At 44.1% G+C, this 20,524-nt stretch overlaps 1 protein-coding gene across 2 annotated transcripts in view; it reads left to right on the top strand.

Annotated features, from left to right (window-relative positions):
- The window catches only part of LOC119799160 (receptor-type tyrosine-protein phosphatase U-like), a 123,127-nt gene that overhangs the window by 21,057 nt on the left and 81,546 nt on the right, over positions 1-20,524 (top strand). For both annotated transcript variants that reach the window (XM_038308955.1, XM_038308954.1), the window contains exons 5-9: positions 1,477-1,592; positions 3,496-3,667; positions 14,847-15,140; positions 16,973-17,293; positions 19,361-19,470. In XM_038308955.1, coding sequence (XP_038164883.1) covers positions 1,477-1,592; positions 3,496-3,667; positions 14,847-15,140; positions 16,973-17,293; positions 19,361-19,470 — 1,013 coding nt within the window. The remainder of the gene's footprint in view (positions 1-1,476; positions 1,593-3,495; positions 3,668-14,846; positions 15,141-16,972; positions 17,294-19,360; positions 19,471-20,524) is intronic.

The raw sequence follows: 20,524 nt of genomic DNA, 5'->3' as shown, positions 1-20,524 counted from the left end.
GAAGTGGTTTAGATTAGATCAGTTTCCCCTGAAAAGCCCATTTTTCCTGGCTTAATAAACCAGACTAAGTCTGAGATTAAATGTGTAATTTAGTCTGGCCCAGATGAATGAGACATCAGAAGATTGTTGATAAGAATGTGTTGTTTTTCAAAGCATGTCTGTGCCTATTGGCCAACGCTCTGACCAATGAACGCTACTGACTGACGTAGTAAGCGCGACAGAAAGCTGGTGGGGTAGTGAAAAAAAACAGCCTGTCGGTAAAACGGCGAATAAGTCCTTTTTAAAAATAAATGAGCATAGAGCCTCTTCCTGCTCACATTTCAACAAAAACCCCAAGTCTAATCCTACCAAAACTGATTCCGAAGCTGAATCAAACGAGAATGTTCAATAGTTGTCGCCATCTTCCTTGTTGTGCTTTCTCCAGTGTCACATGGCTTTGTCGTCACACCCTCAAAACCCCGCCCGCTTGGCATCCAGAAATTCAAAACACATCTCTGTTTTGTGATTGGCCGTTTCTAGGGCCTTGATCATTGATCGAGGCTAGAGCACCGCAGGCAAAAATGATTTTGGCCGCTGGCGGGTGGGGCTAGTTTACTAGGCTACATTTTTCCCTGAAAAGCCTCTTTTTTCCATGTAATATCAAGCTTCTGAATGCAAGCTTGGATCAGAGAATTTCTGGTTAAATTCACATTATATTGCATATTTTGAACTAAATATTATTGCTAGCAACGAAAACGGCTACAACATTATGGATGGCATGATGTAGGCAAAGTGGCCAAAACCACCCTTTTGCCCTGAAAAGGTTTTTTTTGGTTTTGTGCATCAAGCTGCCGATTGCAAGGTTGGACACAAGTCTTTCTGGTCAAAATCACTTTATATTGCTATTTTCAAGATAAATATGATTGCTATAAAAGAAAAAAGCCTTTTACATTAATGCTTGGCGTTGTATGTAAGGCTGAAGTGGCCAAAATCGGCTCCATTTACCCTAAAAAGGCTCTTTTTGTCATTTGAAGTGGCTGATTGCAAGTTTGGATCACAACATACGTATCTGTTCAAATTCACTTTGTTTTGCTGTTTTCAAGGTAAATATGATTGCCTGAAAAGAAAATGGCTGCTATATTAATGCTTGGGATGCTATATGAATAAAGTGGGCAAAAATGGCTCAATTTACCATGAAAAGGTGCTTTTTAACATATAACATTAAGCTGCTGTCAAACTAAAAACATCTGGTCGAATTCACTTTATTCATGCAAAACCCAACACATGTTATGTTTGTATATTTACTAATAGTATCCTTGTATGTTTAATGCCCTGTGAGTCACTTTGGATTTCCTGGTGTATAAATGTTGATCTGTGAGAGTTCGTCTGACTGGAGGCTGATTCTTGTTCTGAGGGCATCCTTTTGTTTACTGTTGGCTCTGAAGTTCCAAGTTTGCTGCCTGAATCAATGTCCTAATGTCTCTGTCTCCCCAACAGACAAGGTGCCTAATTTCTCTCGGCTTGGAGACGTTGAGGTAAATGCTGGGCAGAACTCCTCTTTTCAGTGTGTTGCCACAGGCAAAGTCTCAGAGACAGAGCGGTTTGTGCTTGAGGTAAGAACAAGGTTGGATTATTAAGAAGTGCTAGATATGACCTGGAAAAATGAGCAATTTTGCTTTTTCTATAAATGTACAACACCGACAACAAAACACTCAAATAAAAAGAGCTTGAACTAAATGATGTCCTCGGATTTCCAACTTTTATGTTCCGCCCCCTGTCAATTTAAAACAGATCAACAGAAAAGCCAAACTGCATAAGCCGCATTGTTCCAAGCGTGGGGAAAAAACAAGCTTGCGTATAGTTCAGAAAATACAGTTTTTATTTTGTAAGTTAAATTTACAGAAAATGTGAATCCCTGTATATTTTAGCACTAAACAAATCTTTTTTCAGATGCTGTGCAACAGTAAGTTGAAGTTTACAATACTCTTTTTAAAAACTTAACACATTTGATTTATTAAGTGAGTTTTGGTTCCCAGAAGGTCCTCAAAATATAACTAATCTTCCCTTTAAGCTAGTTGTGCCAGTTTAGCTAAGCAAGCGCTTTCTCACTTTAGTTAATAGTTTAGATGATTTCCGCTAATTTTTGAAAATGCACATGCACAACCCTGTACCTGCTTTAGTGAAGGAATGCAGATTAAACGTGTGCGGCGGCATGCACGAGCCCATTTCTACTTATGCACAGTCTGTTGAAAGTTGCTGTTTGCAAGCTTACTTAGTAAAAGAAGATTTGCACTTTTTCCATTATACCGGACTCGCCCCCAGTAAGTGCATGCGCAGAAAAAAAAAGCTACCCGGGGATGAGCACGTAGGCCGGCCTTACGTAAACATATCACCAGAATGAGTGGAAATTAGGCGGACCACTAATTTGATGATCCACCCGGAAAAAGAACATCCTCCACTATACCTTTAAGAAGGAATTTTCTCTTCGAGTGCTTTCCTGCATTTGTGCCAAGTGATCTATTACAAAAGGAGAAACTCAGTGTCTGTCAAGGATAGACCACAAAATGTAAGGAAAGAGGGGGGGACATCCTAATGCTCAGTCTGGAAACAATTTAGAAAGTGTGACCTGAACCAAGCCTTTAGTTACACCCTCAGTTGGCCATTCCTACAAAAAGTTAACAGGGAAATCTCCCAATGCTCTTGATGTCAACTTTTTATTGTATTTGTTTTGGCCATTGTATGGCTATTGTCTCCGAAGCAATCATGTACTACTATTGAAATGCTCTTTTCACTAGTCTGGACGGATCATACATTTAATTTCTATAACCTGTTCAATGAGCACCAGTTCTTGAGTTCTTACTGAATCTTGTAATCGTGTAAACATAACCTTGGTTTTATCTGACTTCACTAACAGATACATTAAGTGACATCCAACTCTTATCAAATTGGGTGTGACATGATTTTAAAAGCTTTAAAATATAAATATAAAAGTGGGATATCCATTTGTGAAAAAGCAAGAGGCACAGATCTAAAAATAAAAAATCTGAAACACAATTTTATCTTTAAGATCTTAAAACATTAAACCCTCAACATCTGACTATCTTTTTTGTAATTTTCAAATTTACTTCTTTAAAAATAAAGCTGACAAACAGTTTAGATCAGTGCTTCTGCTCATTATTTCAAAGAGGTGCATATGCTGTATCTAGTACCTGGAACAATACATATAAAGCACAGGCTTCCCAATTCCTCCCCTACGGTTCGACCCAATTGCCAGTCTGTTGGAGCACATTCATATTGGCATTATATGAACAGAGATATCGTCTCCAGTATGGGTGATGGGAAACTATAACCCAGAGGCAGTAAGAAAAAGCTGTATTAAAGATAATATCTTTTTGTTTAATATCTTGCCTTGTCACATGGCATAGAACAGCCCTATATTGTCTTTGTGCCCAGTGTATCACATTGATGGACCATAAGTAAAAAAGTTAATTTCTCTATTTGCTTTTGTCTCATCAGCGAAGAAACGGCGCAGTGCTTCACCCCTCCTTGCTGTCACGGTTGAGCCACAATCGGCTGGTGTCCACTTTTCAAATCGAGGCGCAGCGTGGAGAGCAAGACCTATACCGCTGCATCGCTCTGTCCCCGAGAGGTGCAGCCGTCTCCAACTTTGGAGAGTTCATTGTCAGAGGTAAATAAATCCTACAGGTATATCTCTGTCTGAAAAAGTAGATGTTTTAAAGTTTGTTAAATTTTTTGTAGATCAAGTGATGAAGTTAGTATTTACATTCAATATAGTCACACTTAAAGGAATAGTACACCCAAAACATGATTAGCCTTCATTTTCTACTCACCCCCATGCTGAACAACACTCTGGAGTACTTTTTTGATATCTCAAATGCATCTGGAGATCTGGGAGGCTTCTTGCTGTCTGCTGACATTCAAATAATGGAGGTCTATGGCGCCCGAGGCAGAAAGGTCCATAAAAGTCCACAAAAAACGTGTCAATATTCCTCCATACTGCTCGTCCAATGTATTCCAAGTGTCCTGAGTGGGTAGCGTCCAAAATTTACTCGAAACAAAGTCATTTAGAATGTTTTTAGAGCATAAACAGTAGTGTATAGGATTTCCTGAAAGCGCGCGCCCGCACGTTCACGGCGCTATGGAAACCGCGGCAGACCAAACCAGATGAAAGTGCGCATTCAGCGTCTGCTCTGCCGATAATGCAAGCGTAGAAGAAGAAATGTGCTGTTTACCTGTGCAAAGAAAGAAACAACGAAAGAAAAATGTCTGAGGACTTCAGTGTTGAGGAAGAGCATGAGTTCTTTGCCGAGGTGAATGCGCACTTTCATCCGGTTTGGTCTGCCGCGGTTTCCGTAGCGTCGTGAACTTGAAAATGACAAACTGGCTAGAAAGCGCTATCATATGGCAGTCTTCTGTACAGTGATGCAGGTCATACATTAAAAAAATTTCATACAATTTTTTTCTCTTAGACATTGGAGAGGTGCATTTAAATGTTATAGAGCTAAACATGTTAGATTGGTGACCTGTTATCTTATTATTATTGTCTTGTTGCTGCATTTATTTTGTCAGGGAAAACTAATCCTGAGTCAGTTAAAAGTCAGGGAATTCTGAAATGATGTCAGACTGTGGAAACCCTGTATAAAATAACTATGTATAACGATTCTCTAGAAAATTCACATTATATTAATAGTATTATCTTGTATAAACATACCGTGACTCTAGAATAAAAGTTATTCATTTGTGACATTGACTTCTGTCGTGTGATTTATCTTAATTTTTTAACCTGTCAAGTTTTTTTTTATTTTTAACATTACAATTTATATTTTTCCAAGCACACAACAGTTTAAAGCAAAGTTTAGTTTGAAAAGAATGTGCAGGAAGGATTGAAAAGCATGTTAACACGGTAATGTAGGCGTGAGTTCATTATGTGACGCATGCAGATACACACCAGGAACCTGGAAACTTAAAAAATACTGTTGTGTTTTTGGGTGGGGGAGTCCGCCTGGGGGCTTGGTTGGTGCCGTCGGTTCGTCCATGTCGGCCTTCCGGTGTTGTTTCTGTTGGGGCTGCTCGGGCCCCCGCATGCCGGCGGTGCGCTGCCGGGGGGATTCCTGTTCGGCGGGCTTGCCTGTCTCCTGGGAGGGCAGGCATGTTGACTTTTCTGGGGAGAAGCATCTGGGTGGAGGGGTCCTCGTGGTGTGGCGGTGGGTGTTGGGCACTGGCTTGTTTGCGGCCGTTCTTCTCCAGTGAGGGGGAGAATATTATAATTATTTTTTTTTTTTTTTTGTGTGGGAGGGGGGTGGGGGCGGGGGGGTCGTGGCTTGGAGTGGGGCTCGGGATTTGCGCTTTGCTGTGTTGTGTGGCTTTCTTCTTCTTCGGATTGGTGCTGTGGGACCGGTGTCGGGGGGGAGTCGTTCGGGGGCCGGGGTCGGGGTGGGGGCGCCGGCGCCGGGGGTTTTTGGGCATTGCCCGGCCCTACTGCGGGGTGGGTCTGGGGTGGGTCCTGGGGTCTGGGATCCCTGGGGCGCATTGCCCTTGGGCGGGGGCCCCGGTGGGGGTTCGGGGGTTCGGGTTCTGTGGGGAGTGCTGCTTGGGTTCTGGGCCGGTGTACGCCCGGCTGTCTGCCCCTGCTGCCACGGCCTCTGGTGTGCCGGGGTGCCTCGGGGCCTGCTGGGCTGGGGGGGGGCATGGACATTAACACCTATGGCAAGTGCTTACCCCCTCACGGGTTTGCACTCTGTAAGTGGGGGAAGGGGAGGGAGGGGGAGTAGTAGGTATGATCTCGGCCTGGATGTCTTCTGTCGCTTGTGTGGTGAGTAGCTTGATTGTTATTGTAGGGGAGGGATTACATCTCCGGAGGGGGGGTGGGGGGTGGTGATAGAGGGAAGAAGATCTTGGAAGGGCTTCGGGTCTGGCTCCCTGTCTTGGTCCTGGTCCGTGCTGCCCCCTGGTGGGGCTTCGTCCGGGGTGGGGGCTCTGCGTGTTGCGTGTTGGCTGGCCGGCTGGGGTTGTCCCCCCCCTTATTCATTTATTTATTTATTATTATTATTTTTTTCTTTTCTTCCTTTTATATTTTTTATTTTTTTATTAATTTAATTTATTTATTTATTTATTTATTTTTTATTTATTTTTTTTTATTATTTTTTTTTTTTGGATGGACAGGACGGGGGGAGGGTGGTGGTGTCGGCTCCGTGCCCGGCTGGCTGGTGGGTCCTGCTGCCGGTCCCGTGCCCCCGGGCCATGGTGGTGAAACTGGTGGGGCCCCCTTCTCTGGGGGGGCTCTCGGGGAACGGGGGTGCCTATTGGAGTCAGCGGGGGAGCTGGCTCCCTGGGAGTGCAGCAAGCACCCCAGTCCTTTGCTCCCCATCCCCGAAATCCTCCCTCTGCCTGCTCCATCACTCTGCCACACATGTAGGTTTTTGGGGAGGGGGTCGTTACTGGAGGGCCACACCTTCTGATGACGTCCCCCACACCAATTTTATTTTGCATTTTAGACACTTCCATCTACATCATTTTCACAACACACATCTATGTAGGGCATTTTCGGGGGGTGGGGGTCAGGGCCACCGGGGGGGGGGCTTATTTTATGGGCCTCACCACGGTCGGCCTCCTCCATCCCCTCTCGCATCTAGACATTGAGGGTTGAGGGTTGTCGAAGGGGGGGGGTGTCCTGGCACCGTCTATCTCCTGGAGGGGGGGTGGAGTGTGCCGGACACCCCCTCTTGGTACTCCCAGAACCCCGGCGGTTCTGGTTGGGTGGCCGGCGCAGGATGGGTGGGCCCGGGTCCCGGGGGGGGCTCTTGCTGGGGGTGGTCCGGTCCGTGTGCGGGGTGCCGGGCTTGAAGCAGGAAAGAGATGGGTTGGTGTGGCGGTGTCGCCGCTCCCCTCCCCTCACATCCGGAGTCCTCCAAAACCCTGACCCCCCAGGGTGCAGACCAGGAAGCAGAGTTGTAGTTTAACACACATCTCTGCAGCTTCTCTACTGTTACCCACTCTTTACTCCATCCAGACAGTGTCTTGCCCACGACCAAAATCTAATAAATTAGCAAAGATTCCCAAAGGAGTAAATCATGATAATCTAATTAAAATCAAAATAACTCCAATTGGGGAAAAAGTTAAAACAATTAAATGCGGTCTGTTTAACATAAGATCGCTTTCCTCTAAAAGTCTACTAGTTAATGACTTGATTTGTGATAATCACATTGACTTGTTTTGCCTTACAGAAACCTGGCTGCAGCAAGAGGATTATGTGAGCATAAATGAGGCAACTCCTTCAAGCTATTTAAATTTTCACATCCCCAGAAGTTCTGGGCGAGGAGGAGGAGTAGCAACAATCTTCCAGTCTGACTTACTGATTACTCCCAAAACAATTAATACCTACAACTCTTTTGAACATTTAACCCTTAATTTCCCTGATCCAAATTTCAAGGCAAGAAAACCTCTTCTTTTTGTAACTTTGTATCGTCCACCAGGTCCTTACTCTGAATTTTTAGATGAGTTTTCAGAGTTCCTTTCTGATTTGGTATTAAATACTGACAGGGTCATCATAGTGGGAGATTTTAACATCCATGCTGACATTGAAGGCGATAGCTTAAGAGCAGCCTTTAATGCTATCTTAGACACTGTTGGCTTTGTTCAAAATGTGAATAGTCCCACGCATTCTCATCTTCATACTTTGGATCTTGTGCTGACATACGGCATAGAATGTGAAGAAATAACAGTATGTCCTCACAACCCTGTCCTCTCTGACCACTTTCTAATAACCTTCAGGATTACTTTAACAGAGTTCTCCTCCCCCAAAAGAAGGTTCAATTTTAGTAGATCTTTATCAGATAGTGCAGTTATACATTTTAAAGAATCTGCTTCACTTTCTCTCTCCTCTGTGTCACTGAGCAGTGCTGCAGAGTGCAAAAGCTTAGCTTATTCCCCTTCACAGGTTGATGATTTTGTTGATGGGGTTGCTAGTTCTCTGCGTATTGCCTTAGACAACGCAGCTCCTTTGAAAATGAAAACCGTTAAAAATAGAAAGCTTGCTCCTTGGTTTAATGCAGAGCTGCGTACTTTGAAGCAAAATGCTAGGAAACTGGAGAGAAAATATCGCTCCACAGGCCTGCGAGAGTCCTTCCTAGTCTGGAAAAATGGTTTACTGTTGTATAAGAGGACCCTTTGTGAAGCAAGAGCAGCATACTTCTCCTCATTAATAGAGGAGAATAAGAATAATCCTAGATTTCTTTTTAATACAGTTGCCAAACTCACCCAGAGCCATAGCTCTGTTGAACCGTCCATTCCACCTGCTCTTAGCAGCAATGATTTTATGGGATTCTTTATAAATAAGATTGATCTTATTAAAAATAAGATCATAAGCACTCCTCTATCCGCGATTGTACCTGAGGTAGTCATGGAATCTGAACCGGGTTTAGACTGCTTTGATCCAGTTGAACTCTCTGAATTAGCAAAATTATTGTCTTCATCTAAGCCTTCAACTTGTATGTTAGATCCAGTTCCAACCAGGTTATTTAAGGAGGTATTCCCTTTGATCTCCTCCTCCATTTTAGATGTGATTAATCTATCTCTGTTACAGGGATATGTACCTAAAGCTTTTAAGGTTGCTGTAATTAAACCTCTGCTTAAGAAACCGTCTCTTGACCCAGATGACTTGGTCAATTATAGACCTATATCCAATCTTCCTTTCTTATCCAAAATTCTTGAGAAAGTAGTTGCCAAACAAGTTTGCGATCACTTACACCATAATGAACTTTTTGAAGAGTTTCAGTCTGGCTTTAGAGCTCATCATAGCACTGAAACAGCTCTGGTGAAAGTCACTAATGATATTCTCATGGCCTCAGATAATGGACTTGTATCTGTGCTCGTCCTGTTGGATCTTAGTGCTGCATTTGATACAGTTGACCATAATATTCTTTTAGAAAGACTTGAATATTTTGTTGGAATTAAAGGAACAGCACTAGACTGGTTTAAATCTTATCTATCTGATCGAATTCAGTTTGTTCATGTTAATGATAGATCTTCAACACGCTCAAAGGTTACCTGTGGAGTACCACAGGGATCAGTGCTAGGACCAATTCTCTTTACTTTATACATGCTCCCAATTGGTAGAATTATTAGACAGCATGGGATTAATTTCCACTGTTATGCTGATGATACCCAGCTATATCTGTCTATAAATCCAGATGAAGCTAACCCATTACATAGATTACAGGCATGTCTTGAAGACATAAAAACCTGGATGACTCTTAACTTTCTGCTTCTGAATGCAGATAAAACAGAAGTTATAGTCTTTGGACCAGAGTCTCTGAAAAAGAAACTGATTAGCCAGTCACTTCATTTGGATGGGATTAAACTGATTTCAGATAATAAAGTAAAAAATCTTGGTGTTATTTTTGATCAGGACCTGTCATTTAAATCCCATATCAAAGAGGTTTCTAGAATTTCCTTCTTTCATCTGAGGAACATTGCAAAAATTAGAAATATCCTGTCCAGGGGTGATGCTGAGAAACTAGTCCATGCATTTGTTACTTCAAGGCTGGACTATTGTAATTCTTTACTATCAGGAAGTCCACAAACTGTAGTTAAAAGCCTTCAGCTGATCCAAAATGCTGCAGCCAGGGTTCTGATGAAAATTAAAAAGAGAGATCATATCTCGCCTATCCTGGCTTCTCTTCATTGGCTTCCTGTTAAATCAAGAATAGAATTTAAAATCCTCCTTCTCACATATAAAGCCTTAAATGGCCAAGCACCATCTTATATCAGAGATCTGATTGTTCCTTATGTTCCTAACAGAGCACTTCGCTCTCAATCTGCAGGTTTACTAGTGGTTCCTAGAATTTCTAAAAGTAGAATGGGAGGCAGATCTTTTAGTTATCAGGCTCCTCTCCTGTGGAACCAACTACCAGTTTTAGTCCGTGAGGCAGACACCCTGTCTACTTTTAAGGCTAGGCTTAAAACTTTCCTTTTTGATAAAGCTTATAGTTAGGGTGGCTCAGGTTATCCTGAGCTATCTCTATAGTTATGCTGCTATAGGCTTAGACTTTTGGAGGACATAGGGACCCCCATTTCATCATTCTGCTTCATTCTCTCTCTGTTCTCCTATTCTGCAGAATCTGTTAGTTCAATCTCTAACCTTCTGCTCTCTCTGCTTTTCCTCAGAGTAGCTTTGCCTCGTCTGTTCCTGTTTGGCTGTGACGTCATCCTGGAAAGAAACATCAGCTGTGCTGCTTCCATCAACACCCTTGTTTATAGATGTTGGAGATCGGCCTGTTTTCCAGTGTGGTCCTGTTTCTCTGGCCGTGACTGAGTGGATGTGCTCTCTTCGTCTTCTGGCATGGGAGCTGCCTTGGAGCTCGTCTGCCTGGCTGTGTGTTTCCTGGACGGGGCCGCCTTTTACAGCTGCTTTTTGTATCTCTGTTTCTGTCTCCTTGAACCCCAGTCGGCCTCGGCAGATGGCCGCTCACACTGAGCCTGGTTCTGCTGGAGGTTTCTTCCTGTTAAAAGGGAGTTTTTCCTCTCCACTGTCGCTACAAGCATGCTTAGTGTGGGGGATTGTATTTGAGTCAATGAGTCAATGCAATCAACTGGTTTTCCTTAGATAGAAAACTTTGTATCAATTTGACTGTATGATCTGGTTGAACTGTAAAGTGCCTTGAGATGACATGTGTTGTGAATATGGCGCTATATAAATAAACTGAATTGAATTGAATTGAATTTTAGGTTCACTTATGGGGTCATCCGATAGTCCCGGGACCGACCACCGGTGTCACCGGGTTTTTGGTCCTGGTATTATTGGATGTGAGTGTTATGTGTGAATGTGTGTCCGCGTTGTTATTTTCTTTATTTATTATTATTATTATTTTATTCAAAAATGTTTTTTTTTTTTTTTCCTGTGGTACGAGTGGGGGCACTAGGGAGGGAAGGCATGATTGAGATGGTGTGTTTTTTTTTTTTTTTTTACCCAGGTTGGGGTCTCAACCGCACCCTCGCCCAAATACATCTCAAGTCTCCGCTAAGTGCGGAGCCCATTCCCCCCGTCCTGCTCTCCCTCCGCTGGCTGGCGTCGGGGCTCACCGGTGCACTGGTGGAGCTGGGGGTGGATGCCCGGGGGACTGCTGGCTCATTCCTGGCGGCCTCTCCGCTGGCCCCGGCCGGCCGGGGCTTTGCTGGGGCTCCTGTCCGGGGATCGGGTGCCCTTGGGGCCTCGGATCCCTGGGGCCTGGGACTGGATCCGCTTCGGGGTGGGGCTGGGTGTTGTTCGGGGATTTTCGGGGTCGGTGCCGGTGCATTCGCTACAATGCCGGTTCCTGGGCGGTGTTTCTTTCCTATGCCGGTTCTGTGGTATCGGTTCGGGGGGGGGGAGCTGCACGGCATGGTGGGGTGCGGGTCTTGGGTCCTGTTTTGGGCTCCGGTTTTTCCGCTCGCACTTCTCCTCTTGCCTATTTATTTTAATTGTAATTATTAATTAATTAATTTATTTACCTACACTATATTGCCAAAAGTATTTGCTCACCCATCCAAATTATTGGAATCAGGTGTTCCAATCACTTCCATGGCCACAGGTGTATAAATTCAAGCACCTAGGCATGCAGACTGTTTTTACAAACATTTGTGAAAGAATGGGTCGCTCTCAGGAGCTCAGTGAATTCCAGCGTGGAACTGTGATAGGATGCCACCTGTGCAACAAATCCAGTCGTGAAATTTCCTCGCTCCTAAATATTCCACAGTCAACTGTCAGCTGTATTATAAGAAAATGGAAGTGTTTGGGAACGACAGCAACTCAGCCACGAAGAGGTAGGCCACGTAAACTGACGGAGCGGGGTCAGCGGATGCTGACGCGCATAGTGCGAAGAGGTCGCCAACTTTCTGCAGAGTCAATCACTACAGACCTCCAAACTTCATGTGGCCTTCAGATTAGCTCAAGAACAGTGCGCAGAGAGCTTCATGGAATGGGTTTCCATGGTCGAGCAGCTGCATCCAAGCCATACATCACCAAGTGCAATGCAAAGCGTCGGATGCGGTGGTGTAAAGCACGCCGCCACTGGACTCTAGAGCAGTGGAGACGCGTTCTCTGGAGTGACGAATCGCGCTTCTCCATCTGGCAATCTGATGGACGGGTCTGGGTTTGGCGGTTGCCAGGAGAACGGTACTTGTCTGACTGCATTGTGCCAAGTGTAAAGTTTGGTGGAGGGGGGATTATGGTGTGAGGTTGTTTTTCAGGAGCTGGGCTTGGCCCCTTAGTTCCAGTGAAAGGAACTCTGAATGCTTCAGCATACCAAGACATTTTGGACAATTCCATGCTCCCAACTTTGTGGGAACAGTTTGGAGCTGGCCCCTTCCTCTTCCAACATGACTGTGCACCAGTGCACAAAGCAAGGTCCATAAAGACATGGATGACAGAGTCTGGTGTGGATGAACTTGACTGGCCTGCACAGAGTCCTGACCTCAACCCGATAGAACACCTTTGGGATGAATTAGAGCGGAGACTGAGAGCCAGGCCTTCTCGTCCAACATCAGTGTGCGACCTCACAAATGCGCTTCTGGAAGAATGGTCAAAAATTCCCATAAACACACTCCTAAACCTTGTGGACAGCCTTCCCAGAAGAGTTGAAGCTGTTCTAGCTGCAAAGGGTGGACCGACGTCATATTGAACCCTATGGATTAGGAACGGGATGTCACTTAAGCTCATATGTGAGTCAAGGCAGGTGAGCAAATACTTTTGGCAATATAGTGTATTTATTTATGTTCTTTTGTTTTTTTTTTTTGTTTTTTTTTTTTTTTTTTTTCTCTCTTCCTCGGTGGGGGGGAGCGGTTGCGGGCGGGTCGGTGTCTGGTGTCCGCTGTCGCATTGTGGGGGCTCCTTTTTTTTATTTTTTTTTTTATTTTTAATTTTTAAAAATTTTTTTTTTGGGGGGTTTGGCATGTCTTTTTTCTCGGGGGGCGGGCGGGCCTGCTGGGTGGGGGTCCTGCTGGCGGCGCGCCGCTGGTGTGTGGGGGTCCGGGCGGCTCCGGCGGGGGTGGTGTTGGGGGGCCGGTCTGGGCGGGCTGGCTGCGCTGGCTGGGTATTCGGGTGGGTTTTCCCTCCTGGAGGCATGGCGGGGCTGCTCTGTTCCCGCTGATCGCGGCGGGTGGGGCTGCGGGGCGAGTGGGGGCCTGGAGTGGCTATGGCCGGCGCGTGGTGGGGGGCCGGGGCGGCGGAGCTGCTCTGGCCGCGTGTCAGGGCCTGGTGCGGGCGGCGGGGGGGGGGGCGGCGGACGTGGCTGGGCTGCGTTGGCTTCGTCCGGTGGGGGGGGCGGCGCGGTTTCTGCTCTCGGGCTGATTCTGTGCGCGGTGTGTTTCGTTGCGCGCTGTTGGCATCGGTCTTGGTGGGGTGGGGCTGCGCTTTTGGCCGGGGGGGGTGCTTTGGGGGGGTCCCGCGGCGCTCGCGGCCGGTTCGCGGCGGATGCGCATGGGCCCCGGCCGGGGCCGCCTGAGTGTTTTCCTGGGTGGTGCGGTCGCGGTGGGTGTTGCGGCCGGTCGCCGGGGCTTGGTGCTGGGGGCGGGGCGTGTTTCGGTGCTCTGTGGGGCTGGGGCGTTTCGGTCGGCGCCGTGGGGGGGCTGGTGTTCGGTGCCCGGCCCTACTTCGGGGTGGCCGGCTGCCGGCGGGGCCCGCGGACTCGTCCCCGCGGCTCCCCGGGGCGCCGGCATGGCGGTGGCTGGGGGGCTTCTTCGTGGCTGTCTCTCCTCCTGCCTTGGTGGGGTCTGGTTTCCGGGGCTGGCCCCGCCTTGGTGCCTTCGCTTCTGGGGTCCCCTTGGGCGCCTGGGGCTTTGGGTCTCCCGGCGCTGGACTCAGTGCTCTGGGGGGTGTGCCTCTCCGGCTCTCCACAACCACTATTGAGCATTTTTTCTATGGTTAAAACTTTACATGCACAAGTTCACCCTCACAAACAACTACAGGTGCTAGGCTTCAGGTACTTAGAGATTCACTTCCAAACAGAAACCCCACATTCATATCTTCAGGTAACACAGAGTACATGTCAGACTTAATAATATTACTTTAGCGATAGTTTCAAGGTGTTTGCTTTATTGTATATCTCGTACCGTGTCTTTTGGTTGTGCTGTTCTATTTTTTTTTTTTCCATCTCATTACAGGTGTTGAAGCAGACTGAAAATGTTTTGTCATTGTCTCCTTCCTATCTCCTCTTTCTTTCATCTTTTGTCCTGTTTTTTTCTTTTTCCTTCTTCTTCTTCTTCTGTTTTTCTGCTCTGCTTACATTGCAGTGTCCATATGAACTGTAAAACTCCCTGCATAATTATAATAAAGCAATTTATATACATGTAACAAGTGGAGCAGTATGGCAATTGCGATACCGCTACACTTGTGAAAGTAAAATCTGTTGGGCTCCTTTTGGCATCAAGACAATTATTCTTATTGCCACCTTGCCAGACAGGACACTGTAAAAAAAAAAAAAATACTGAATTACAAAAATCATTTAAAAAAACAAACATGTTTCGTTGATATATATACAAAAATGAATATTAGGAACTATATTTATCAAACATTATACTGGGCAAGTAAAAATTGTTTCTGGGCAAATGAAATGTGAAAGTAAAAATCCTTATTTAAATCCACAATTCAAAGGGTGGAGTTTCTATTTATTTCTGGGTCCATATTCACAGTTCTGTCATTAAAATGTTTTGATGTTATATTCAGACAGTAAAGATGCTATTCAGTGAGTGACATAACTTGCTTTGCCTTTGTCTTTTTTTATTCCAAGCAAAAATAAAAACAGCAAGAATTTTGTAGAGGTCACCAGAAATACCATTTAATAAACTCACAGCAATGTAATTTTCTATTACAGCCCCCCCCACACCGGTTGCTCCCCCCCAACTGCTGCATGCAGGGTCTACATACCTGATCATTCAGCTCAACACCAACTCTATAGATGGAGATGGACCAGTCATACGGCGAGACATCCAATACCATGCAAGTCAGTCGACTTGGATAGAGACTTATGTGGTGAACTCGCTTACTTACAAGGTTTGGCACCTGGAGCCAGACACAGAGTACTACATCAGCGTTGTGCTAACCCGCCCCGGGGAGGGGGGCACTGGAGCACCAGGACCACCACTGGTCAGCAGAACAAAGTGTGCAGGCAAGTATATTCTTTTTAACCTAAAAATCGAAATTGTTTTTATCGATTTGTATTTACCCACCCTTACTCTGGTGAAATTAAAGGTATAGGGGAGGATTTTTTCTTAATTTTTGAAAGGAACCCCCAAGAGGGAACACCTATCAAAGTGTGCAAGAGCATGCATGAGCCCCTCTCTCCTTGTGCAGTCTCTGTTTACAAATTGCCACTTGCATTGGTCATGAAAGCTTACTTTTCACAATAAGATTTGCAATTTGGACATGTTTGTGGGGTAAATATTGATCTGTTGCCACCCTATAACTACTAACGCTGCAATTCACAAAACAAATAAACATATCTTCCCTGGAAAATAACAACATAGAGGAGATAACTTTTACTAGCAGTGAAGAGAAATAGATTTCTCCAAACTAAAGTTTGCCATCAGATCTCCCCGTCTGTCACTAGCAGTTTGCTCCTACCAGGGCTTAAGAGCCATGCGCACATTATTTGACATGGCAATAACAAATTAAACAAATCTACAAGAAAAGTTTGGATGAGCAGCAGTGTGGAAAAACCATGCATCCAGGAAAAATGCAGTTCCCCAAAGTCTGGTTTTCAAAAAGGAACAAAAAGAAAGGAGAGGCGAGGGGGAGAAAGACGTCCCTACGATGACCTTGTTTGTCCTGAAAGGTTTGTTACCTGAATAGTTCAAATCAATGATAGATTGTTAACCTGTTAAGTAAAATAATCCAACTATCTTCTTGCTACAATTACTTAGTTAATCCACCTCAAGGTCAGAGGGGAATCACATCATTAATCATGCCAACCAGCTGGGTAATGTCTGAAATGGAACATGATTGCAAGTTTTTTATTGTTTAATCCAGCTTTTAATGAGCCGATTGTGTGTCTATAAATAACTCAGAGCAGAGCGGTGTCTGCAGTTCACTGCAGAGAGGAATGCTCTGATTTTTATATTCTGCTGTCCACATACACCTTAAGGGCAAAGGGCATTCGTGTGAGGACCAGAATGGTAGATAAAGAAGAGAAGTGGTTTGAAAGGGGTGTGAAGGAAGCCATTTATGTTAAAAGAGAAAACCAACCTTTAAGAGAAGGGGGGGGGGGGGGGACTCAGGTTTCAGCTCTCAAAAATCTATAACACAGCGAAACAAATGATTCTTTCCCAATAGCATCTTAACCTCCATCGCTATGCAGGGAACAAAATATCTCACCAGGCCAACAATGAACCTTAACGACTGTCTTTTCAGAGGAATGGGCCACCATCGGTTAATGTAGGCCAATAACGACCTCAACGACTTCCATTGTTAAGGGGTGGAGCTGGTTTTTCAGTTTCAGTGTACATGTTTTCTAAGCTATTACAAGGCTTTTGTTGGGCTAATTAATAAAAACCTGGAACTCAACGCTAATCCAGACATTTTGAATTGAGAAAGCTTCCTGGATGGGAAGCGAAAGGTCTTCAAACTTGGAAAACAAAGTCAAGTGGTTTGTTTTTATAACTTTTTGTAATGTATCTATGCTTCTTTTTCCTTGTCTGCTTCTGTCTCCTTAAACTCCAGTCGGCCTCAGCAGATGGCTGCTCACACTGAGCCTGGTTCTACTGGAAATTTCTTTCTGTTAAAAGGGAGTTTTTTCTCTCCACTGTCGCTACTAGCATGCATTGTGTGAGGGACTGATTTATGTCAATGAGTCGATGCAATTAACTGGTTTTCCTTAGATAGAACACTTTGAATCAATTTGACTGTATGATCTGGTGAACTGTAAAGTTCTTTGAGATGAAATGTGTTGTTAAATACCCATATATAAATAAATTTAATTGAATTGAATTGTGTGTCTTTCAGAGCCCAAGCGTGCCCTGCGTGACCTCACGGCGACAGAGATCCAGCCACGTTTTTTGGCCCTTCAATGGGAGCCAGTAGGCTACAACCTCACACGTTGCCACACATATTCACAGTTTCTCTGCTACCGCTACACCATGGCGACAGGGAACGGCGGGGGAAACAATGCCACCATAAAAGATTGCCTGTTGGTGGACAGCAATAGCTCTCATTTTACACTGAGGGACCTGCCACCTTTTCATGTGATTTATGTAAGCCTGGCACTGGCCAACCCAGAGGGCAAGAAGGAGAGCCGGGAAGTTACCTTCCAGACAGACGAAGATGGTAAATAAAAGTTTAATTGCTCTCATTTTATGGTAATAAATTATCTGCATAAAAGGCATATTTGTTAAATAATGCATGAAATAAGGCTTATATTTTCATAGATGAGTGGCATAACTTCCTACGTTTGTAGTATCTTCATTAATTGGTCATTGTTCTAGCCTGACGTAGTCCTACTCAATTCTAGTCAGAATATTAGTCTGATGCTGCTCCATAGAGCTGTGATTATGGGGCGTGTTTCGAACGAACCAGGGAAAAAAATGCCTCTGCACTCAATTGGATAGACCTACAACCAATAGAGCAACGGAATGCGTGACGTATGTTAAGCAACGCATAGTTGTTGTCAACAAAAATCAAAGCGTGCAATTGCACGCCTAGAATAAGAAGATGAGCCTTGATCGCGTTTCTCTGTTCCTCTTTTAAAATTAATTTGCTGTCGATATCTTCTAGAACAGACCCAATAGCAGAATCTACTCACCTAAACTCTCCAGCGGCAGCCATTATTGTTGTCACCCAAGCGCGCATTGGTCCCGTGGTTGATTACCTTATGTTGGTCATCTGTCCATCATCGTATAAAGCCCGCCCTGACAATTTGATTGGATCGCCTGACAGTGGGCGATAATACTCGCGCTACTATGGAGCAGAGCCAGACCAAACTCAAACCTTGTGGGCGGGACTAAGTTCGGAATGGCACCCAGGCTATCATTGTTCTGCATCGCCCTGAAAATCTAGGCTTTTAGTTGTTTACTCATGCAAAAAAATAGAAACAACTAAATGGAAGATCAGCCCTTTAAACACAGGCTAGTGACTATTAATCAGCTTAGCCTTTGTCTTATGCTATGTTCACAAAGCACATGATTTCAGAAGCTAATAAAGCAACTGCTGCTACATATTTGATTCTTGAACACATAAATGAGATGTGCCTCAAGAGGTGCTGGCCTGAGGTTCACCAAGTAAAGTGTGAACAGGTGTGTGTGTGCTTCTGTTGCTACAGTGTTCAGTGGCAGAGAGTGGCAAAAACATCCTCAATACATTGTCTCTTCAGTCAGTTCATCAAGATTACAATCATGCCTTTAAATATTATTTTGTTGTCTGAGCCACGCAGACCCCCACATACCTATGGTGCACTGTCACCGGGAACCCCTAGCAGCAGCTGCCTCAGGCTGGGTCATCTGTGGTGATTGGAAGTAGATATTAGCGTTTTCAGTGTTTCCCACAGGATTTTAGGAGACTGTGGTGGAAGAGTCTCTGACCCTAGGGGGTTTTGCACATTTTTAAACGTGGTGTATCCCACTTAAAGGGGAACAAGTTTTTTTTTACGTTATAACATCATTTTCTACTCACCCAAATGAGTTTTGTGTCATTTGGAGCCATTCTGAAGATATTCCGTTAGGTTATATCCAGTAACGTCTTCCTATGGGCAACGACTCGAAGGCACAAACTAAACTGTTCATCATTTATTCTTTATGGTACGCCAGCATTCAGAACATGTAGGCCAATCACTGTCCCCCAGACATCCACGGTTATATTGTTTATTTAAATTTTTGTTTAAAACAAAGTGGAGTGTGTGACGGCACCCGCGCGTGCCAGCTACCGTTCATTCATCCTGTCCGCTGAACTGCTGCTAGTTTTCCTCACATGCCTGGAAGATGTCTAGTGCTGCTACCACAGATGATCTCGCTCTCCAAATGGAATTGAACGATTCAGATTAGCTAGAATGAATAGAAGGGGGAGAGCGCAGCCGCCTGTGGCCCGGGCTGCCTGTCACCACTCCAGTCCGGCGCACAGATGATGTCATACACACTCTGCTTTGTCTTAAAAAAATATAAAGTTAACTACATATTGTAGTTAACTTATAACTTGTAAGTTACATATACCTAAAGCGGTTTTTAAAGCATCACTCCTGGACATGGCATTCATAGTTTTGGCAATGTTCTGGAGGTAAAATGAAACTAGCACTCTTTATTATAAGCTTTGTAACCAACATTCACACAGAGAGGTCCATTTAGTCTAGACCCATATTGAATGCTTCTTTCAGACAAAATTGTTTTTGTTTTGTCCTAATTATAGTTCCTGGAGTCATTGCTTCAGAGTCTTTGACCTTCACTCCAATGGATGACATGATCTTTCTTAAATGGGAGGAGCCTGCGGAACCCAATGGCCTAATCATGCAGTATGAGGTAAAACATTCACATATCACTGAATTATCGGCATCATGCAGTAAATCCTCTCTAGCTGTGATTTTTACATGTATAACCCTACATACCCCAGAGTTGCGATTGTTGTTCTGGAGTTCCTCTGTTTACGACTTACTTTTACGACTGAAAATATGGTTATAAAAAAAAATAGGAAAAATTAGTTTCTGAGAAGCAGTGTTAATTTCGTCAGCTTTTTTAAAATTTAGTCTTAGTCTTAGTCACAATGACAAAAATCTATTTTAATCTTAGTCATATTTTAGTCATTTTTTGTCATTTTAGTCAACGCTGTAAAAAATAGAACTTCTCCACACACTGATTTTTTTAACATACTGTATATATCACACTGTACAGAATAAAAATTCATCACACAGCTTCTTTTTTTCTCTATTTTATTTATACATCTATGCGTTGTTTAACAAACCGCACACCGGTATCCACAATGACTGCGGAGTTGAACTATGAGTATAAACTCTCTGCTGCTACTGACTGTGCGGCGCGAGGCGCTGTGGGACAGGCGCCGTGTAGGGACGAACAGGGCAACAACGCAAAATCTTTTATGAAGTTCAAGAAAAATATTAGCAATTACAACTTAATTAAACACAATTACCTTTCTTAATGTCCATTCGTCCATGGATCGTAAATTTCTCTGGTCTTAGTCTTGTTGACGAAAATCATTTTCTATTTTCGTCATATTTTTATTTTCTGGAAACAATTTTTGTCTAGTCATCTTCATGGGAAAAAGAGGCGTTGACGAAATATTTTCGTCATCGTAATGGTTGACGAAAGTAACACTGCTGAGAAGTAATTTTCCATTTTGTCAGACCACATTTTATGGAGCATATGGTGAAAACTCCACCACTCTCAGCATAGCTGAATAGTATCTAGCCAAATGCGTCATTTAGCTCTGCTAACAATACTTTCTTTCTCACTCAATCCATTTCCCTTTTACATTTATGGTTTTGAAAGATTAAATATATGACAAATGTTATATATATATATATGTCCTGATATAACTTTTTCATCTGTGATACAATAC

Source organism: Cyprinodon tularosa, unplaced genomic scaffold, assembly GCF_016077235.1.
Source record: "Cyprinodon tularosa strain WSP-4 unplaced genomic scaffold, ASM1607723v1 ctg650, whole genome shotgun sequence".
Classification (NCBI taxonomy): Eukaryota; Metazoa; Chordata; class Actinopteri; order Cyprinodontiformes; family Cyprinodontidae; genus Cyprinodon; species Cyprinodon tularosa.
This window is presented reverse-complemented; position numbering and strand designations above follow the sequence as displayed.